The 19,111-nt window shown below is 37.9% G+C and overlaps 2 protein-coding genes across 2 annotated transcripts; one reads left to right on the top strand and one right to left on the bottom strand.

Moving 5' to 3' along the window:
- Window positions 1–272: 272 nt before the first annotated feature.
- LOC122663900 (mediator of RNA polymerase II transcription subunit 31-like) lies at window positions 273–8,508 on the bottom strand. Its single transcript, XM_043859568.1, has 6 exons — window positions 8,370–8,508; window positions 4,566–4,663; window positions 4,245–4,341; window positions 4,024–4,102; window positions 682–962; window positions 273–598 (listed from the first exon to the last, which is right to left on the bottom strand). Exons 1-6 carry the CDS (start codon window positions 8,414–8,416, stop codon window positions 586–588), a joined length of 615 nt encoding a protein of 204 aa, XP_043715503.1. The 5' UTR covers window positions 8,417–8,508; the 3' UTR covers window positions 273–585.
- A 6,169-nt stretch (window positions 8,509–14,677) lies between these two features.
- LOC122663898 (glutamate dehydrogenase 2-like) lies at window positions 14,678–17,455 on the top strand. The gene is made up of 9 exons (XM_043859566.1): window positions 14,678–14,861; window positions 14,951–15,064; window positions 15,601–15,822; window positions 15,925–15,999; window positions 16,079–16,195; window positions 16,292–16,542; window positions 16,834–16,909; window positions 17,000–17,086; window positions 17,192–17,455. The coding sequence occupies exons 1-9, from the start codon at window positions 14,754–14,756 to the stop codon at window positions 17,375–17,377; spliced, it is 1,236 nt and encodes a 411-aa protein (XP_043715501.1). The 5' UTR covers window positions 14,678–14,753; the 3' UTR covers window positions 17,378–17,455.
- Window positions 17,456–19,111: the final 1,656 nt, after the last annotated feature.

Raw genomic sequence — 19,111 nt, forward strand, 5'->3', positions numbered from 1 at the left:
ACTTGTGATCTTGTTAAAAGGGGTGTGTAATCTGAACCTATGGTTTATCCTACCTACTCACCCCCCACAACCACTTCATTTCATAATCCTAGATTCATCACACATGTTATATAGCAAGCTGTGTAATCACATCATATCATTTTATCAACACATCTTGAGAAAAGTATTAAGTGCAAAAAGATTTTACTGATATATAAACATAAATCATATTCATGACAAGGGGAAAAAGAGGTATTGTTCAAGGAAAACAGTAATGTTGATATTGCACAGTATTGGACCAAAGAAAAACCATTCTCAGAGTGCTCTAGAAATATTTTTCTTCTTCCTGGACATAACTGCATGGCTCAAAGAACATAGACAATAATCAAGCTTTGTTTTCATTTTCAGAACCAGGAGAAATCCACAAATGCCAAAATTTAAATTTAACTTTTTTATCAACAAGAGTCGGATAACATGAATCAGTTTCCTCATGCTACTACAATCTGTCAAACAAGTAAATGGGTGAGGATATAGAAATTACCTAAGCTAGCACATGTCATGCATCATCTGTCTTACAGACAGCATATGAAAAAAAAAAAACTGAATTCAACCTTCTTTCCTGTAAAGATCAAAAAAGCTTGCATCAAAATACATACAAGCTGCACCCCGTATGTCAAACCAGACGAAGGATAAAGAGTTTACTTTCTCTTTCTTCGATCAACCCCAGTATTTCTCATGTCGTTCTTCGGAAGAGCAGAGCCAGGCGGAGGCGGCAAGGTGTATTGCATAGGAGAAAGGGCTGGCACAGAAACAGGGGCAGGAGGAGGAGCTACGGCAACAGTTGTGGCTGGCACAGGCACCGGAGGTGGAGCTGAGGCTGGAGGTGCTGCAGTGGGTTCAGGAAGAGGTCGTGGTAAGATGTGTTTCAACCGATTGTTCCTGTAGTTTTTCCAGAAAAAGAATTGCTGTCTATGCGCCAATTCCTGAGAGCTCCAAAAGGAAAAACTTCTTCTCAGGATCACAGGCATCATAGGAATAGTAAAACACTAAAGCATAATTGCTGAGACTCTTTCCACATATTACTCTATGCTCAAAGTACGATAAAGTGCTATTTTCATTTGTGCTGATCTTAATTTTCTATTCTCTCTCCCGGATCCACAAGTGGCAAAGGTTTCAAAAAATCTGGATTCCAGACCTAGTGAAAATGCACAGGAACATGGTTCACTGTTAGGCTGGTTCACTGTTAGGCTGGTTCATTGTCTTATTATTTTTGAGTTTATGCTCATGCTTTGAGATTTTGTTCATTTTGGTTTGAAATTCATGTTGAGATACAGCATCGATCCCAAACCAGTAAAGCCAGCGAGGGGTCAATCACAACAGAATCGCATATAGCGACAGTATTAAGATTTAAGAACAAAAATCTCTTAACACTTTTTTCTTTTACATATCAAAGGAAATAAAAGGGATCTGACCTTGGATTCACCACCAAAAGCCTGTGGGAATGGAATCACCACCAAACCCCAATTGAATCACCACAGTAGGGGAATCACTACCAATCAGACTCTTGGAATCACCACAAAGAGATGTTACAGCTTCACCGCTGCAACCTGTCCATATTCATCACTAAACCAAAGGGGGGGGGGGGGGAGACCCTCTGACTTGTCTCCTCTATTACTGTAGTACATTGTTTAAATAAAAAAACCCAAGACCTAAAATAGAAACTAGAACCTTCCATGCATGGACAGCACTACTCAAAAAAGGAAACAATAAAAATAGTAACTCATAGTGCTCTTAATTAGCTATTAATTTAAAAACGGAGGAATTATTACAATAATAGAAGATAGTAACTACTAGGAAACCATTCCAACAGATCTTCAAGATATTTCAACAGAACTTCTCATAGGACCCCCAAAGAATCTTCTAGAAACATTCTCCATACAAGGCAGCAATATGGGGCCCATGCAATCTACTAAGCATCTCCACCAGCTATGCTGATCATATAATTAAAGAGGGCCCATGAAATCTTCTAGAAACTGCAGATCACAGGCCATATCATAGGGGCAAAATATGGGCTTACTGTAAACAGAATACCGGCTTTAGACAGGCCTAATTTTAACTTAAACCGTGGGGCTAATTAGGGCCTGGTTGGGCTGGCCTGTCTTCCTCCTACACTAGTACCGTTGGATCTCTACATCAACTCTCCCCTGCTTGAAAGAAACACATCCTCAAGTTTTGTAGTCACGGAAAATCAAATCTGCACACTTAGAATTTCACCAATTGTTGATTTCGTCAATTGTTCCTCCTTAGCTCTGATACCAAATAATGCATAATCAATCCCGGACCAGTAGAGCCAACGAGAGATTAATCGCAACAGGATTGTATATAGGGACGGATCAGTATTAACAACAGAAATCTTTAACACTCTCTCTTTTCTTTTACATAAGAAAGAAGAAATAAAAAGGATATGACCTTGGATTCACCACCGAAGGTCTACAGGAATGGAATCACCACCAAACCAGATGAGGATCCGGGGTTCGAAAACCCTGTTCGGATCGCTTCTGGGCCCATACAACAACTCAGCCTTATCCCAACTAAATGGGGTCGGCTACATGGATCCTTGCCCTCCAATCAGTTCTATTCGAGGACATACTTGATACACGGCCTAAGCTATGCATGTCTTTCCTCACCACTTCTCCTAAGGTCATTTTAGGCACTTGTTAACTAGTACTATTAATTAGCTATTAATTTAGAAACTAAGGAACTATTACAATATTAATGTGGGTTTTGTAAAGAACCAGGATATGGACTTTAAATGGGCCTGGTTTTAACTTAAACCCTGGGGCTAATAGGGGCCGGATCGAGCTAGCCCTTCTTCTTCCTACGCCGTACTATTGGAGCCCTACATCAGAGGGGTATGCCTCTCAAATCAGAGATTCATTTACAGAACAAAAAATCCATATCTTTTATTTTAGTTTTCGTTATAGGTATTTAAGTATTTTTATAAGTTCAAACCAGAGATTCTATCATAGAATTGTTTGCAGGAACCTGTTGATCTGGAAGTTGCCTCAAAATAGGCAACTACATTAAAAAAGAAAGAAAAGCAACCATTTGCCTTATGAAGGAAGTAATATATGACTCCTTTTTTCAGTAAATTGAATCAGTGATCCAAGTAAAAACATCACCAAAAGGTTAAGATAAATCAACGTGGATGAGATTGTAAATGTCCAATGTGGATTTTACAATTAAATAAATCAGATAGACCAATCTGTGAGAAAAACGTCAACACATAACAAGAAACGGCAACATGCACAAAGATAAACTTAAAAAGTAGAGTAAATACTCTGCTCTCAAGAAGAATGAAACTGACCACTTCCATATTCATAGATACTCTAGGCCTGTATTTTCTTATACCAATAGATATTCGTAACCACAAACACAGACATCTTTTCTTTTGGAATAAGTCATATACTCATACAATCATATTCTATTTTATTTTGGGGGAAATGTTCTCTGTCCAGGAGCGTGGCTCCTACGCATGCACAAGACCCAAACAGCAGCCCCCCCTTTTGGTTCAATCATGGGGGCAGGGGAGGTCATTTACAGGGAGGAGGAGAGACTAGAGAGACAGAAACAAGGGTACAGGAGTGGGAGCCACGCTCCCGGACAGGAAACTTTCGTTCTTTATTTTATTTTTTGGGGAGAAAGAATGCTACCTGGGCGCGTGTGATGCACTGCCCCTGCGCCCAGACACAGGGGTGTGCAAAATGACCACCACAGCCCCATGGAAAGGCGGAAAATCCTGGGGGTACGGTGGTCATTTCGCAAGCCCGTGTCTGGGTGCAGGGGCAGCGCACCACATGGCATACGCACCCAGGTAGCGTTCTCTTTCCCTATTTTTTATTAGCACACCAAGGACCTTTCCCTTTTCCCAGAAAGTAAGAAATTAAATATCCAAGTAAAACCAGCTCAATTGCAGAATTGAGCACTTAAAAGCAATTTAAAAAATGCCCCTACAGTACAGGACATAAATCCGGTAAGAGGCACCTTGCTGCCTGGATGTGCCATTGCATTGCGGAAACTTGCATTTTGTAGAAGTTCAAGAAAGAAAAGGGAATGAGGGTACCTGAAATCACCCAAGCAGATACGTAAAAAGAATATGAGAAGAAAATCCAAACTCCACAAATATGCAAATAATGAAACGGAACAGCAAACTGAAACCATTGTACCATTCAGATCCCAATTCAAGCACATAACAAGCAACTCACATTATAAATTTTATGTACTCTGGCCGCTGCCAATATTGAAGGTACTTCAAGTAACCAATGAAAGCTTCATCTTCAAAATAACGATTCTGTGCCAAATCTGCATTAGAATCCTAACACATAAACATCAAGAACTAGAGGATGAACATTGATAAGGTACCGATTAAAAAATACAATTTTATTTCTGAATCCAACCGCACAGAGTGATAGGAAAGCAGAAGCGTGTATCTAATGCATTAAAATGACATTATTTCTGAATGAAAACACCCATATTAAGATTTCATTGCACAACAAAGTTAAACTTCCACAAATTAAACAACTTACAGTGGATGTAGGTTGGGTTAGCTAGACACTGTATAAACTCCAACTCAAGCAAAAACCTTTGGCGTCCATCATCAGGATCCTTGTATTTGTTTTTTGACCTGCATAAGGACAAATTGGACATGTTTAATATAGATTAAATGGTGAGAGAAGCTGGTTATAGCCTTAAATTTATAGATGCAAAGTCAAAATCTTTAGAACATAAAGAGTGAAGGAAAAACAACAACTACTACTCAGCCTTATCCCAACTAAATGGGGTTGGCTAAATGAATCCTTCCCCTCCAATCAGCTCTATTCGAGGTCATACTTGATACAAGGCCTAAGCTATGCATGTCTTTCCTCACAACTTCTCCTAAGCTCATTTTAGGTCTGCCCGTAGCTCTTTTAGTTCCTTCAATCTGAATCAAACCACTCCTCCATACTCGAGCATCCAAAGGCCTCTGTTGAACATTGTCATGCCACCTCAAACGACTTTCTCGTAGCTTATCATGTAGCGGAGCTACTCCCAAACCAGCTCTGATATGATCATTCCTTACTTTATCCTTCCTAGTTTTGCCACTCATCTCCGTTACACTAAGTTTACCCATATGATGCCTCTTAATTGCCCAACATTCCACACCATACATCATAGTCGATCGTATGACTGTCCTATAAAATTTCCTTTAAGTTTTCTTTAAGTTTTAAAGGAATACACCAATCACATCTCCAATTTATCCATCCTATTTTAATTCTCAGTGAAACATCATCCTCTATATAACATTCTTTATTTATGATTGAGCCCAAATACCTAAAATAATCACTTTGCGGAATCCCCCTCTCATTCATGACCTCATTATCCGTCCTAGTGTGATGAAAGTTACACACCATATACTTCGTCTTCGTTCTACTTATCTTAAAACTTTTTGATTCCAAGGTTGATCTCCATAACTCCAACTTGGCGCTAATCCCTACTTTTGTGTTAAAACCAAAGTTATTCATCCTAGTGTGGCCAAAGTTACACCCCATATACTCCGTCTTCATTCTACTTATCTTAAAACCTTTTGATTCCAAGGTTGATCTCCCTAACTCCAACTTGGCATCAATCCCTGATTTTGTCTCATCCACCAAAACAATATCATCAGCAAAAAGCATACACCAAGGAACCTCATCTTGAATGACTTTGGTTAAATCATCCACGATAAGTGCAAACAAATAAGTGTTTAAAACCGATCCTTGATGTAACCTAATTTTAATTGGGAATTCACTACCTTAGGGCCCTACAATTCTTACACTTGTCAACACACCATTATACATATCTTTAATTATGTCCACATATTTACTTGAAATATCCCTCTTCTCCAGTACATTTCAGATTAACTCTTTAAGGACTCTGCCATAAGCTTTCTAGGTCAATAAAGACCATATGGAGATCCTTCTTGCAATCTCTAAATCTTTCCATGAGTCTCCCAAGTATATAACTTCTGTCGTGGATTTTCCTGGCATAAAACCAAATTGGTTCTCAGTAATAGTAATTTATTATCTCAGGTGGGTTTCAATAATCCTCTCCCATAATTTCATAGCATGGCTCATTAGTTTTATGCCCTATAGTTATTGCAGCTCTGAATATCAACTTTATTTTTGTAAATCGAAACCACGATGCTTCTCCGGCATTCATCTAGCATTTTTCTTGTACTCATAATTTTATTAAACAACTTGGTTAGCCAAGACAAACCACAGATTCCTAAGTTCTTCCACACTTCTATTGGGACCTCATTGGGCCTTGTGCCTTGCCTACTTTCATCCTCCTTATTGCTTCTTTTACTTCAGGCACCCTAATTTTTTGTATATATCTACAACATGTGGTGTCTTGATGGGTAATCAGTCTTCTGGATCACTATTACTTGAAGTGTCTTCATTTAGCAGGTTGAAAAAATAACCTTCCCATCTCTTCTTGATGTCCTCATCCCTTATTAGTACTTTACCGTCTTCACTTTTAATACATTTAACATAGTCGAGATCTCCTCTTCCTTTCCCTCATTTTAGCTGTCCTATAGATAACTTTTTCCCCTTCCTTTGTGCTTAGACTGTTATAAAGATCTTCATATTTCTTCGCCCTTGCTTGTCCCATAATTTTCTTAGATTCATTTCTGGCAAATTTATACCTTTGTAGATCCTCTACATCCTTAGTCCTTTGTCAGGTCTTAAAACTAGCTTTCTTAGTCTTAATGGTTGCTTGAACCTCATCATCCCACCACCAAGTCTCTCTAGAGGAATGAAGTTTTCCTTTTAATTCGCCTAGGACATCTTTAGCAACCTTCTTAATACAAGTACCTATCTCATTCTACATCGGATTAGTGTCTCCCTCAAAGTCTCACTTTCCTTGTTCAACCACTTCATCAGTAAATGATTTCAAAGTATCTCCTTTTAAGATCCACTACCTTATCCTAGGACAAATAAGCCCACCTTTCTTACATTGTAAGCCACATATCCATGACCATTAATTTATGTTGTATGGTTAGGCTCTCCCCTGGTATAACCTTACAGTCCTTACATAACAATCTATTAGACCTTCTAGTTAGGAAGAAATCTATTTGGCTACTATGATAACCACTTTTGCAGGTAACTACATGCTCCTCTCTCTTTTCAAAGTAAGTGTTTACAATGGATAAATCATAAGCCATAGCAAAATTTAAAATGAGATTCCCTCCTCATTCCTCTCTCCAAAACTATATCCTCTATGTACACGAGGTTCGAAATCTTGATTCAAGGCCGGTTTTGACCAGCCAAGAAATCAAGATTTCGTAGGTGTTGGTCAAAACTTGGTATTGTTAAGGGCAATCGACATGCCATGCGCTGTCCAAACTAGTCGAAACTACTGAAACTGGTTGAAACTACCAACACTGGTTGAAACTGGGCTGGTTGCAATTGGTTGAAATTGGTCAAAATCATCGAAATTTCTAAAATATTGTCGAAACCTGGTCGATACAGTAGTATATATAGGTTTCATCTCAGAAACTTGGGAAACCGATATCTTGACATAGTTGTCAAGTCATCGCCTAGGCGCCCAGTCGCCTTGGCCATCTTGCCCTCTCCACCGCCTTGGGTCACATAGACGCCTTGACAACTATGTATCTTGAACCATGCAAGTACACCTTCACAGTCTCTACGATCTTTCCCAACATGTCCATTCAGAGTACCACCAATAATAATATTTTCTCCTTGACTAAAACCTTGCACTAATCCATCCATGCGTTCCCAAAATTGTAACTTACTACTTTCATCCAAACCTACTTGAGGTACGTAAGCGCCAATTATATTGACAAACTCTTTCTCCAACACAAACTTAATGGATATAATCCTATCTCCGAATCTTTTAACATCCACTAGATCACTCTTCAAATCTTTATCCTCTACTATGCCCACTCTAATTCTATTACTTTTATTCTCTAATATCAAAGTTTAAAGTCGTCCAACTCCTTAGCTTTTTTACCCTTTCATCTAGTCTTTTGAAAACAGACTATGTTAATCCTTCTCCTCATAACATCTATCACTTCTAGACTCTGACCTATTAAAGATTCAATGTTCCAAGATACTAATCTAATCCTACGCTTTTGGACTAGCTTCTTTACCCGCACTCGTCCACGATATGAGAACTCTTTCCTACTTGTCACCACATCCGGGCGCTGACGCGGCACGTCGCTTGGGATGGACACCCTAGCTAACAAGTGAAGAGAGGAAAAAAAGGCAGAGCAGGAAAACAGGTACTTGTTTTATGATAAGAAGCGGAGGATACATTTCTATCCAAGAAAAAGAAAATTGGCTACTAACGTTGAAGGAGTTTGAGCTGCATCATCACTATCTTTAGCAGGAGTCATGACACCTTCACTACAATATCAAAATGAGGCAGCAATTTTCAGCGGTTCTAAGTCTCCTTTGCAGTAGACCAACCTTCAACCTGTATGATCAGTAAACACACTAAATAAACAATCAGTAATCAAGTGAAATGACACAAATATGTACAGATATGCACGTGCTGAGGAGTTCTGATTCAAGCATAATAGGAAGGCATAAAGTGCTGAATAACTCATATTCGAAAATTTAAAAATTCAGTCATAAGAAGTGGACTATAAAAAATTCTGATTCGGATTAATTTGAGAATCATTCATTTAGCTGTAAAAATTTTTGGCCAAAAAATCAGATTTTCGTTTTTTATGTTTTTTTTCGACATATTTCCACATTATCAATCAATTATCACTTACAGTGATAAAAATTGAAATGAAATTGGGATAATATCCATCCATTCTTAATATTTGTTATACCTATTACAGTCCCCCCCCCCCCCCCAAGTGTATGAAATCAAAAGCATAATACGAGTCATATCACTAATTTTAATACAACTACCATCTCATATCTGAATTTTCACCTTAACAGAAGGAGAAAGTATCCCAATTTCCTTTCCCAATCAGCAAGCTCGGGGGGAACCAGCCGTAATGAAGTATAAAATTTCACTGAAAAGCAAAAAGTATCACTGTAAACAAGGTTGACAGAACAAGCTTGGCATACACTCCACAGTCCGCTCAATCCCTCCAAAACAATATATATTAATGAAAAATTAAAACGAAAGTTGTACAAAATAATATCCAACTGATGGAATTACGCATCAAGTCATTACAGAAGAAGAGGGCAAACTGTTCGAAGTTTGAAACCTTATCTGCACCAAAGAGATCAACGTTTGAAAAGGAAAAAATAATACCCCAGATTTACCTACCTGAGAGTCTTAGACACAGCAGAGAGAGAAGATAAAGGAAGCTTAATTGCAGCGCCGGAAGTGCTCTTCGACGCCAGAAGACCGGACTGACTCTGGTCTCTGAGTCGCTGTCTTGCAATGTTAATGCTTATCTGAGAAATGACAAGGAAGAGACGAAGAAGGAAGCTTAATTGCAGCGCCGCACGATGAGTACAGCGGATAAAAATCCCAATAAGAGGAGGTTCGGTTCGGAAAGAGGGTTTGGTAATTTGGTTTAGAGAAAACGCACCCAAAAAAATTGGTTTAGGGAAAATTTTCCCACGACGCCAGCGTATCATCTCCAGGAATGCATCTTATGCTAACCATAGAAGGAGCGAAATGACAGTCCCAACCCCATGAAAGGCGGTAATGAATCTAATGACCACCCCGTGGCCCTTGCTTCTGCACGTGCAAAGGCACGCTCTCATGCACAGAATACTTCCTCTTTGTTTTAATTTGGGAAATTGCCTAGATCTACGAGATATTTTAATTATATTTCTCTCTCATGATACTATTCTTCACACCACAATTGATATGGAAATCCCCACACCGACATCTTTAGCGGCTCTCTACCATCAATTTATGGTACAATTGGGAAAAAGAACTATGTCAAGCTACATGCAGCCTACACCTAAATATAGGACCGCGCAAAATCACCGTCTATTCCCTCAAATGAAAAAAATCCCACCCCAATTGATACCCTTGTGCAGTTGCACGCTCTCTCATTGTCCTTTGTGCTTGTGCAAGAAGCCACACAGCCTATGTATGATCTTTAGCCCTAATTTATTTAAGGGATCGAGTTCTTTGACTGAGAACATAACATACACTAGTGCTCCCTAGGTCTATCTCTCCTCTCCAGCGGAGGGCAAAGATGTCATTCGGAAGGAGAGGAGAGAGATAGACAAGCCCCTGCCAAGACATGAGTTGAAAAAGAAACCTTCCATCCTGCCAACCTACCTTTAACTCGATGAACCAAGTTGGAGAGAGCTTGAGTTTTTGATCGATCAAAACAATTTGGGGTTCCCAAGTAAAGAGCATTGGGAGGAATATTAGATACTCCTAGTGTTTTGTAGATAAAGTTCATAAAATCCTTGGACGTTCTTTTACTAAAATAGACACTACTCTTCTCAAAATTATTTTTTTGACCTAATAAATGCTAAGATAGGCCTAAAATAACATTCATGATGAGAAAATAATTATCCTTAGATGTTGCTTAGAACAAAAATGTTTCATCAACAAACAATAGATGTGAGATTTCAAGATAGAAATGATTCAATTTAATATGATTGAATAGATTCATCGCCCATTTATCATTGAAACCCAAAGATTCAAAGAGCCCCCCCTTTTATAGCCGCATTCAATCCGTCAAATGCCTTAGACATATCTAATTTAAGGGCAAGTCACCCTCTTTTACCTTTATGATGTTTCAAATAATTGAATATCTCTTGATCAAGAACAATGTTATTAGTTATTTGTCACCCTCTAATAAAAGTTGCTTGATAAGGAGAAATAAACTTACTAAGCCCAGTACGTAACTGATTAGCTAATAATAAGACAATACATAAACTTACAGGAAAATGTTTTTTTTTTTGGGGGGGGGGGGGAGAGAAGGGGTAGGCCACTCCCAGACACAGTGGGGCAAAATGACTGTTTCACCCCCTCCCCCCAAGATGCTAGTGCATGTGCTATCATTGATTGCCACACGCACATGCCCTTGCGCTCCCCCATAGAAAACGCTCTTCCTTAACTTATATAGGCTTATAAATTGTAATATGATATAGAAATACGATTTTCCTTCTTTGGAACCATAACTGTTGGAAAAAGATAGCCGGTATGCAATCAAGGCAAGGGACTTTAAAATTACCAACATTAAAAAGAACACTTTTTATCTCATCTTTAAATGGAAAAGAAGTAAGAAGCAAGTAATCATCTGGAGAAATAATAGGATTGAAAAGACTTTCAATAAAACCCAGATTTAAAGGGTTTGAGGTGGTATAAATAGTACGTAATCCTAATGCAAAAAACCCTAGCACTAGCAAGTAAATCAGCCACATGATTGCCATTAAAAATTATTATTATTTGGTTCAATTGCGATTAGAATCAACAATAGAATAAATGATTGATTTCCGTAAATGAGAATTAGCATCATGTGATAAAAATCTTATGTTCCAGTCTCCATTAGATATGTGTAAATATTTAGATTTTTTAAACCAAAAAACTTCCTCTGCTTCAAGCAATGAAGAGAGATACTTACAAACTTGTTTAAACTCCTTAACTACTTGTGAGGTCTGTTTTAGATTCTAAAAAATAATATTGTTAAAAGAAAAACTATTTATAAAAAATAAAAAAAAAAAAAAAAGGCAAAAAGTTAAGTGTACGGTCATGCATAGTGCACAAATTCCATTCAATAGTTTTGTGCATGATCGTGCAACATGCACACCGTACACAAAACCCTTTCTAAAGAAATATGGCAAAAAAATCGTCCATGTTCCACCTTCGAAATGGAACCATTAAAGTGTTAAGATTTTCCACAATATTGTTTTTATTTTGGGTAATAGATAGAGTTTCCACAATATTAGAAACTCCACAAGTGGCCAATTCGATAAGGAAAAAAGAATTGTTTCAACCATGATACATGAAAATACATGGAAGGTTATGTGATTCAATTGGAGTCTAAATTTGACATGTGATAATCGCAGACATGCCCTTTTATTCAATGCCAAAATCACCACATGATTTTGATAGATAACAGACCTTTATTATAGTTGTGCTAGACATACCGTCACTGTTAGGGCGCACAAATGACCACTGCACCCCTAATCATTTTTGGGATTCTAGGGAGGTACAACGGTCATTTCAAGTGCCTTTGTCAGGGCATTGGGGTGGCATGTCGTGCAGGCAAGATTCAAAATCCAGATATCGATCATGGCTAAAACCTTTCTGGATCGGGATTGGATTGATACAAATTGGTCAGGATCGGTCAAAAAACCCCTCAAAATCATTTTTTTATGGATCAGGTCATGTATTGGTCAGAGTTGGTGGGTGTTGTGATCTTAGGATCGGATCAGCTGATATTATCCAGATTGATTCGGTCAATATCGATTGATATCGGTCAAGATAATATAAAAAACTAAAAAACTTTGAAAGAATCCAAAAACTATTTAGTTGGATCGGTCAAGGATTGGATCAGATCAGATCGGCCAATCCAGTCAAACTTGTTCGGATCGACCAATCCAATGAAACCTCGTTGTATCAGTCTAATCTTGGGATCAGCCTCAACCGATCTAAGATACGAACCACACTTGCAGGTGGCATTCGGATAATTATTACTTACAATTCTGACACCCTCCAATTCCCTACAATGCCTCACATGAGAGTGAAATGACCACTTACCCATTGCCTTGGGAAATGTGTCCAAACAGTGGGTAAGTGGTCATTTCAACTCCCATGTGAAATATTGTAGGGAAATTATAGGGTGTCAGAATTGTAGGAGATAAAAATTCGGTGGCATTCTCTTTCTCTTTTGCTTTTTAAGTGAGGGTAATTTCCAATAAAAAAAATCTTCCAAAAGCACGTTTTATAGTAGGTGTTCCTGATAAGAACGTAATCTGCTACGTGACGATGAGCCAGCCACCGCCGCCATGCGACCTGGCTTCCTCACCCTCCAAGTCGAACTACCCGCTTTCGTTTGTATAAGAAACCAAATTTCAAGATCACAACCTCATATGAAGACCCCTCAAAACCAACGTCGGATCCGAATGTCAATGACGGTTTCAAAAACGTCAAGAAACCGTCCTCCTTTTAGGATATTTTTTCAGTTTAGCTAGATAGACGCGGCGCCTCGTGCTCGTGTAGCCTACTCATTAACGACGTTGTCAACCAGCTAAGATGCGTCCTCTTTGCGCCACGTATTTATTATTATTTATTTTCCTCTTAATCTGGTAAACGTTTTCAAATCTGAGCTAACGTGGGCCCCGGCCACGCCGGAGTCACGTATAGGTCGTAGATCCAACGTTCAAGATGAAAAGGATTTTTGTAGTCACTCGAGCCTACAATAACAGTTGTACACCATAATTCCTCGCTTTTCTGCATCCCATAAGGAGTAAAAAACGCCAGCTTTTCTTGCTTACTTGTTGACGGAACGGAAGATCATTTTGTGTTTCCCATAATGCCCCTCTCGTTCTTTCAAACTACATTTTACCCTTCTTTTTGTTAAAAAAAAAAAAAAAAAAAAAAAAAAGACAATTATCAATTGGGAAAAAGAAGACACTCAAAACGTTATGAATAACATAAACATTTTAATAAGACAAGAGACACTCATAGTTCACCATTTTTTGTTATAAGAAATTGATCTACTTTAAAATGAATATATATATTTTTTAATTAAGAAAATTTATTTCATAAAATTAGACATGAAAAATAATTGCAAAAGCATTAAATTCATACTAGAATGAATTATTATTTTATTTTTTTGGCATTTTGAATAATCAAAACCCACTCCTTCCAAAAAATAATTCTAAATTCCAGATGCACCAAAACAGTAGATGAGAGTAGCAAAATAATTTCACAATATATTGTCTCCACTATAGATTTAAATCGAGCAAATTCAACATGAATACAATACTAGTATTCGAATTCGTATTTGATTAACCTATTTTGCTATTAGAATTCGATCCAACATTTGATAAATATTTCATTTTGATTATCCAAATCCGCATCCACAAAGAGCCTTTTTTTTAAATTTTTTTTATGAAATTAAGAAAAACATATATTAAACACAAAGGAGAAATTACAATGGTGATATGTCCTAAGTCTCCTGACTACTGTTCCTATACATGTGAAAAATTAAATTATGAAAATGTTCAGTTATCGAAACGGATACATATCCGGATCCGTATCCTATTATCATCTAGTTATCAAAAGTTACCTGAATTTGAAACCATCCACTTACATCTCTACTCTCCTTAGAATGGCAGGTAGATTCTATTAAATACGTCTCAAAATGAGGGGTATTTCCGGAAGAAAAAAAACTTCGACTTTGGTTGAAGTCTGTGTCAGTCGACTTAGTCCAAGTTTTTTCTAGGAAAATGTCAGCATCATAGATATATTAGCAAGTAGCAACAGTATTTTTTGTTTCTTCTGATAAAAATTAGCAAATTTTGCTTTTGCTTCACTCAGCTTCGAATTCCACCTTCTTCTCTCCCCTCTGAAATTCTATCTCAACCAGCACCATCTATAAATAAGCCATCGCACCTTCTCAGTTCTCACCCTATTAGTCTCATTCAGTTCTTCAGTTTTTTTTTTCATCTTTAATTGCGCCTCTGACATTCTCCTCTACTTCTCTTTGATCATTACTCTTTTTCTGTTCTTTTCTTTCTTTCAGTTTTGGTTTCTGGGTATTGCTTGTTTCAATTGTTTGCAGAACCATGAACGCTCTCGCTGCAACTAATCGTAACTTCCGTCATGCTGCTCGTATCCTTGGACTGGATTCGAAGCTTGAAAAAAGTCTTTTGATCCCATTCAGAGAAATCAAGGCAAGAATTATATGTTAGAAGATCATGGGTTTTACTCTGTTGTGGATTTTTTGTCGACCATTTTGATTTATAGTGTATTGGGTTTGCAGGTGGAATGTACAATCCCTAAAGATGATGGAACCCTGGCTTCATATGTTGGATTTAGAGTTCAACATGATAATGCACGTGGGCCGATGAAAGGAGGGATCCGATACCATCCCGAGGTGAATGAGTGAATCCCCTACCCCCTTCCCCCCCCAAGAAAAATCGATTTTTATTTTTATGTGGGTATTATTTGGATGCTTTGGTGACATGGGTTTGAGAATTCTTACTGAAACTGTCTAGGTTTTCAGATTTAGTTCACTGGGTGATTTTCTAATATACTTGTGAGTCACTGTGCTAGTGTGCATGTTTGTCGAAGGTAATTTGTGTTTATGTTATTGAATAGATCTAGAGATGTATGTAACGATTGTTGAGTACATCAACATGATTCTGAGAGACCTCAGGAAACAAGATGATCTGCTTGTAGGGTTAGGAAATTCACCATCAAGGTCTTGTTTTGAGATTCCAATGATTGTTTACATCTCCACTTCGCCTGTGCATATCTTCCTAATTTTGATTATCTCTTTCTCAAATTCTTAGGATAGTTCCATGTTAAGCGTTTAAACCAGCAAAGGAACTTCAAAGGAACTTCCCATCTATACATTTAAAGCTTCCCCGATTTCATTTTTTTTTAACCGGAAGGGGTATTGATCAACAGGTTGATCCCGATGAGGTAAATGCTCTGGCTCAACTAATGACATGGAAGACTGCTGTAGCAAACATTCCATATGGTGGAGCAAAAGGAGGAATTGGGTGCTCCCCTAGGGACCTAAGTATGAGCGAATTGGAACGCCTCACCCGTGTCTTCACTCAGAAGATCCATGATCTTATTGGAATTCACACTGATGTTCCTGCTCCTGACATGGGAACTAATGCACAGGTATTCCATGGTGTTTTTGTTGATATGGGATTTTTGCCTTCTTGTACTATTCTATCACTCTTAAAACTAAAAATTCATGTAGCTTATATTGGAATTGGGCAGACAATGGCTTGGATTTTGGATGAATACTCAAAGTTTCATGGTCACTCACCAGCTGTTGTAACAGGGAAGCCTATAGTAAGTACATCTATTTGCTGCTGAATATGGAGTCTTTGGAGTGTAGAGAAGCTTATGTTATATTAATTTGGTATTGTAGGATCTTGGTGGATCACTAGGTAGGGAGGCTGCAACTGGACGAGGTGTTGTTTTTGCTACAGAGGCTCTGCTTGCTGAATATGGGAAGTCCATTCCAGAGATGAGATTTGTTATCCAGGTATGTTCCATATTATCTTCAACTTGAGCTAATAATCCATTAGTATGCATACCAGGTCTGTTATAAAAGATTCAATGGAGATGTTTATCCTTTCAGGGTTTTGGTAATGTGGGCTCATGGGCAGCAAAGCTCATTCATGAGAGAGGTGGCAAGGTTGTTGCAGTGAGTGACATTACTGGTGCAGTAAAAAACCCAAATGGACTTGATATCCCAGATTTGGTCAAACACATAGATGGCAGAGGAAGATTAAAGGATTTCCAAGGTGGAGATGCCATGGATATGAATGAACTGCTTGTGCATGATTGTGATGTTCTCATCCCATGTGCTCTAGGTGGTGTCCTTAACAGGTTTGTCTCTTTTCTTTTCTCCATGTAAACATATCATTTAATTAGTCCATATAGTTTCTAGCAAACGTACAACATGCAAAACTATCTTCATCTGTGTTCATCATCAAATGTGACCAATACATTCATTTGACTGTAATATTAATAGACAAACATATCACAGAACTTCTTATGATATGTTATGAAGAATTAAAAAAGGTTGTGATAGAATCTGAGGGCTTGGTGTGACATCTTATTTTTGACTGATTGGTATAGTTTATAATTCCATTGCCTCTCCATCTTATTTCTGCGTAGGGAAAATGCAGCAGATGTGAAGGCCAAGTTCATAGTTGAAGCTGCAAATCACCCCACTGATCCTGATGCAGATGAGGTGACTGAGCACTTGGTTAGCAGTTACAAAAGTATAATCTTATCTTCTGATCTTACAAACTTACTTTAAGGCTGGCTATTTCTGTTGCAGATTCTTTCCAAGAAAGGAGTTATCATACTCCCTGATATATATGCCAATTCTGGGGGTGTGACAGTGAGCTATTTCGAGTGGGTTCAGGTACTTGAAGTTGGAGATGATGGAATAATCATTTTTTTTAACCTTTGCATCTTACAACACTAGAGGAAGATGATATAATTATAATGTATCTTGTTGCTTTTGCAGAATATTCAAGGTTTCCTGTGGGAGGAAGAGAAGGTGAATAATGAACTGCAAAGGTACATGACAAGGGCATTCCGTGACATCAAAGGAATGTGTAAGACCCATGAGTGCAACCTCCGCATGGGTGCCTTCACATTGGGAGTCAATCGGGTTGCGCGAGCTACACTTCTTAGGGGTTGGGAAGCATAATATACTCTTCATTTTGTTACAGCTGAAGAAGGCAGATTCATGGTTGTCTTTTTTTTCTCTCTCTTCTTTAGCTTTACAAATTTTTATTAGGTTTTTTTTTTTTTTTTTGTTTGGATTGGGGGGGGGGGGGGGGTTGGTTGATTAAAGAGAAGTTTTCCCATTTCTTAAATGTTTCTTCCTTAAGAGGCATGAACCTCTACATAGATTAATTTGATGTAAAAAATGGGAGTATTCATTCATTGTATACAATTCAAGCTAAATTGGAACCCAATCAGCAAATGAATAGCAAGATTTCCAAAAGTGATTTTGACCTGATTATATATATCAGCCCCCCCCACCTCCCCAATCTATGGGTATGAGACTAGACAAGCTAGCTAAGCTTCCACAATGAAGCATTTTGTATATTTAAAATTCCTTCATTGTAATGAGAGAGTGACATGGTTTGGCCATAATGACCTTGCTTACAAAAGAGGAAGAAGGATAAGCTTCTTTATTTGGCAAGCATGGGATTGTGTCTTTCTTTCTCGTCCTCAACGTTGGCTAACAATACCAAAAGGAGGGAAGCAAGAACAGAAGACTGAAGAAAGGAATACATCAATGGTCATCCATTGAAATATCTATCTCCTTCCAGATTGAAGATGGTCTTCACCAAGGGAATGCCACTCCTATTCAATAACTTGGAGCAGATTTTGATTCGATATTGCGATAAAATGGAAGTAATAATGGAAGTAGAGGAAGAGAAGGGAGTAGTAATATTATTAATGGAGTGATCTCACCCTTCCCAAAAACTTAGAACAGTATCTTTATTGTAGAAACCGTATCTTGCATTGCCCACTTCTAAAAAAAGTGCTTGTGAGGTTATGCCCTCTCCAAAATAGGGATACTCTAAACAGAAGCAACACGGAAGAGTTTCTTGTCCGGATCTTAGCCTCTGCAACTACAGCTTGAAGAGTATACTATTCTTCACCTAGGGTTTCTTGTTGATCAAAACTTGCTCCTAATTCTCTCGCTTCTTTTTTATTATCTCATAATATGATTTCCAATTGCATTATGGAACCTTTATTCTTTAGTATATTCTGCTCACTTCCTCTTGGTTAGAATTAGATTCTTCTGTCATTGTTTGATTTGGTTTTGTTTCTAGCTAGTGTTATCTCTTGAACTAGGAGACTAAACCCAAAATAGTTCTTTGACTGAACAGCCTATTGGTTTGAAAGTAAGACTTCCTGACTATTGAGTCCTACTAACCCTTCTCAGCTACGGGTGTTTGGTAATTGATATGCATCTTTGGAATAGATTCGGAGTCTAGAACACATTCTGAAACAAAAAAAATAGAGATGAATCGAGCTTTAGAATGCATTTAGGCACAAGATGTGACAGCTCAGGCAAAGAATAGTTCAATCAGTTGAACCTGCACCCATAACTCAAATAATAGGTATAATGATTACATTATCAAATTCTTCCAGGAAATTATAGAAGAGTCAAGATGACCATCACTCACCAGAAGCCATCCATTGCCCTTCAGATTGAATGAAATTTGACAAAACATGCCCTCTTTGTTCAAAATTACATTTTGTATGATAAGGCCTTAGATCTTTCTGACTTGGTAGTTTGGGCTTTAAGGAATAAGGATCAATGTTGATATATTAGAATGAAGAAAAAGACAATAAAAATTACCAGAAAATATGTTAAAATGAAGAGATATCGGGAAAGATTATACAGAGAGGCCTTGAAAGG

This window comes from Telopea speciosissima, chromosome 6 (genome assembly GCF_018873765.1).
Source record: "Telopea speciosissima isolate NSW1024214 ecotype Mountain lineage chromosome 6, Tspe_v1, whole genome shotgun sequence".
NCBI classification, from domain to species: domain Eukaryota; kingdom Viridiplantae; phylum Streptophyta; class Magnoliopsida; order Proteales; family Proteaceae; genus Telopea; species Telopea speciosissima.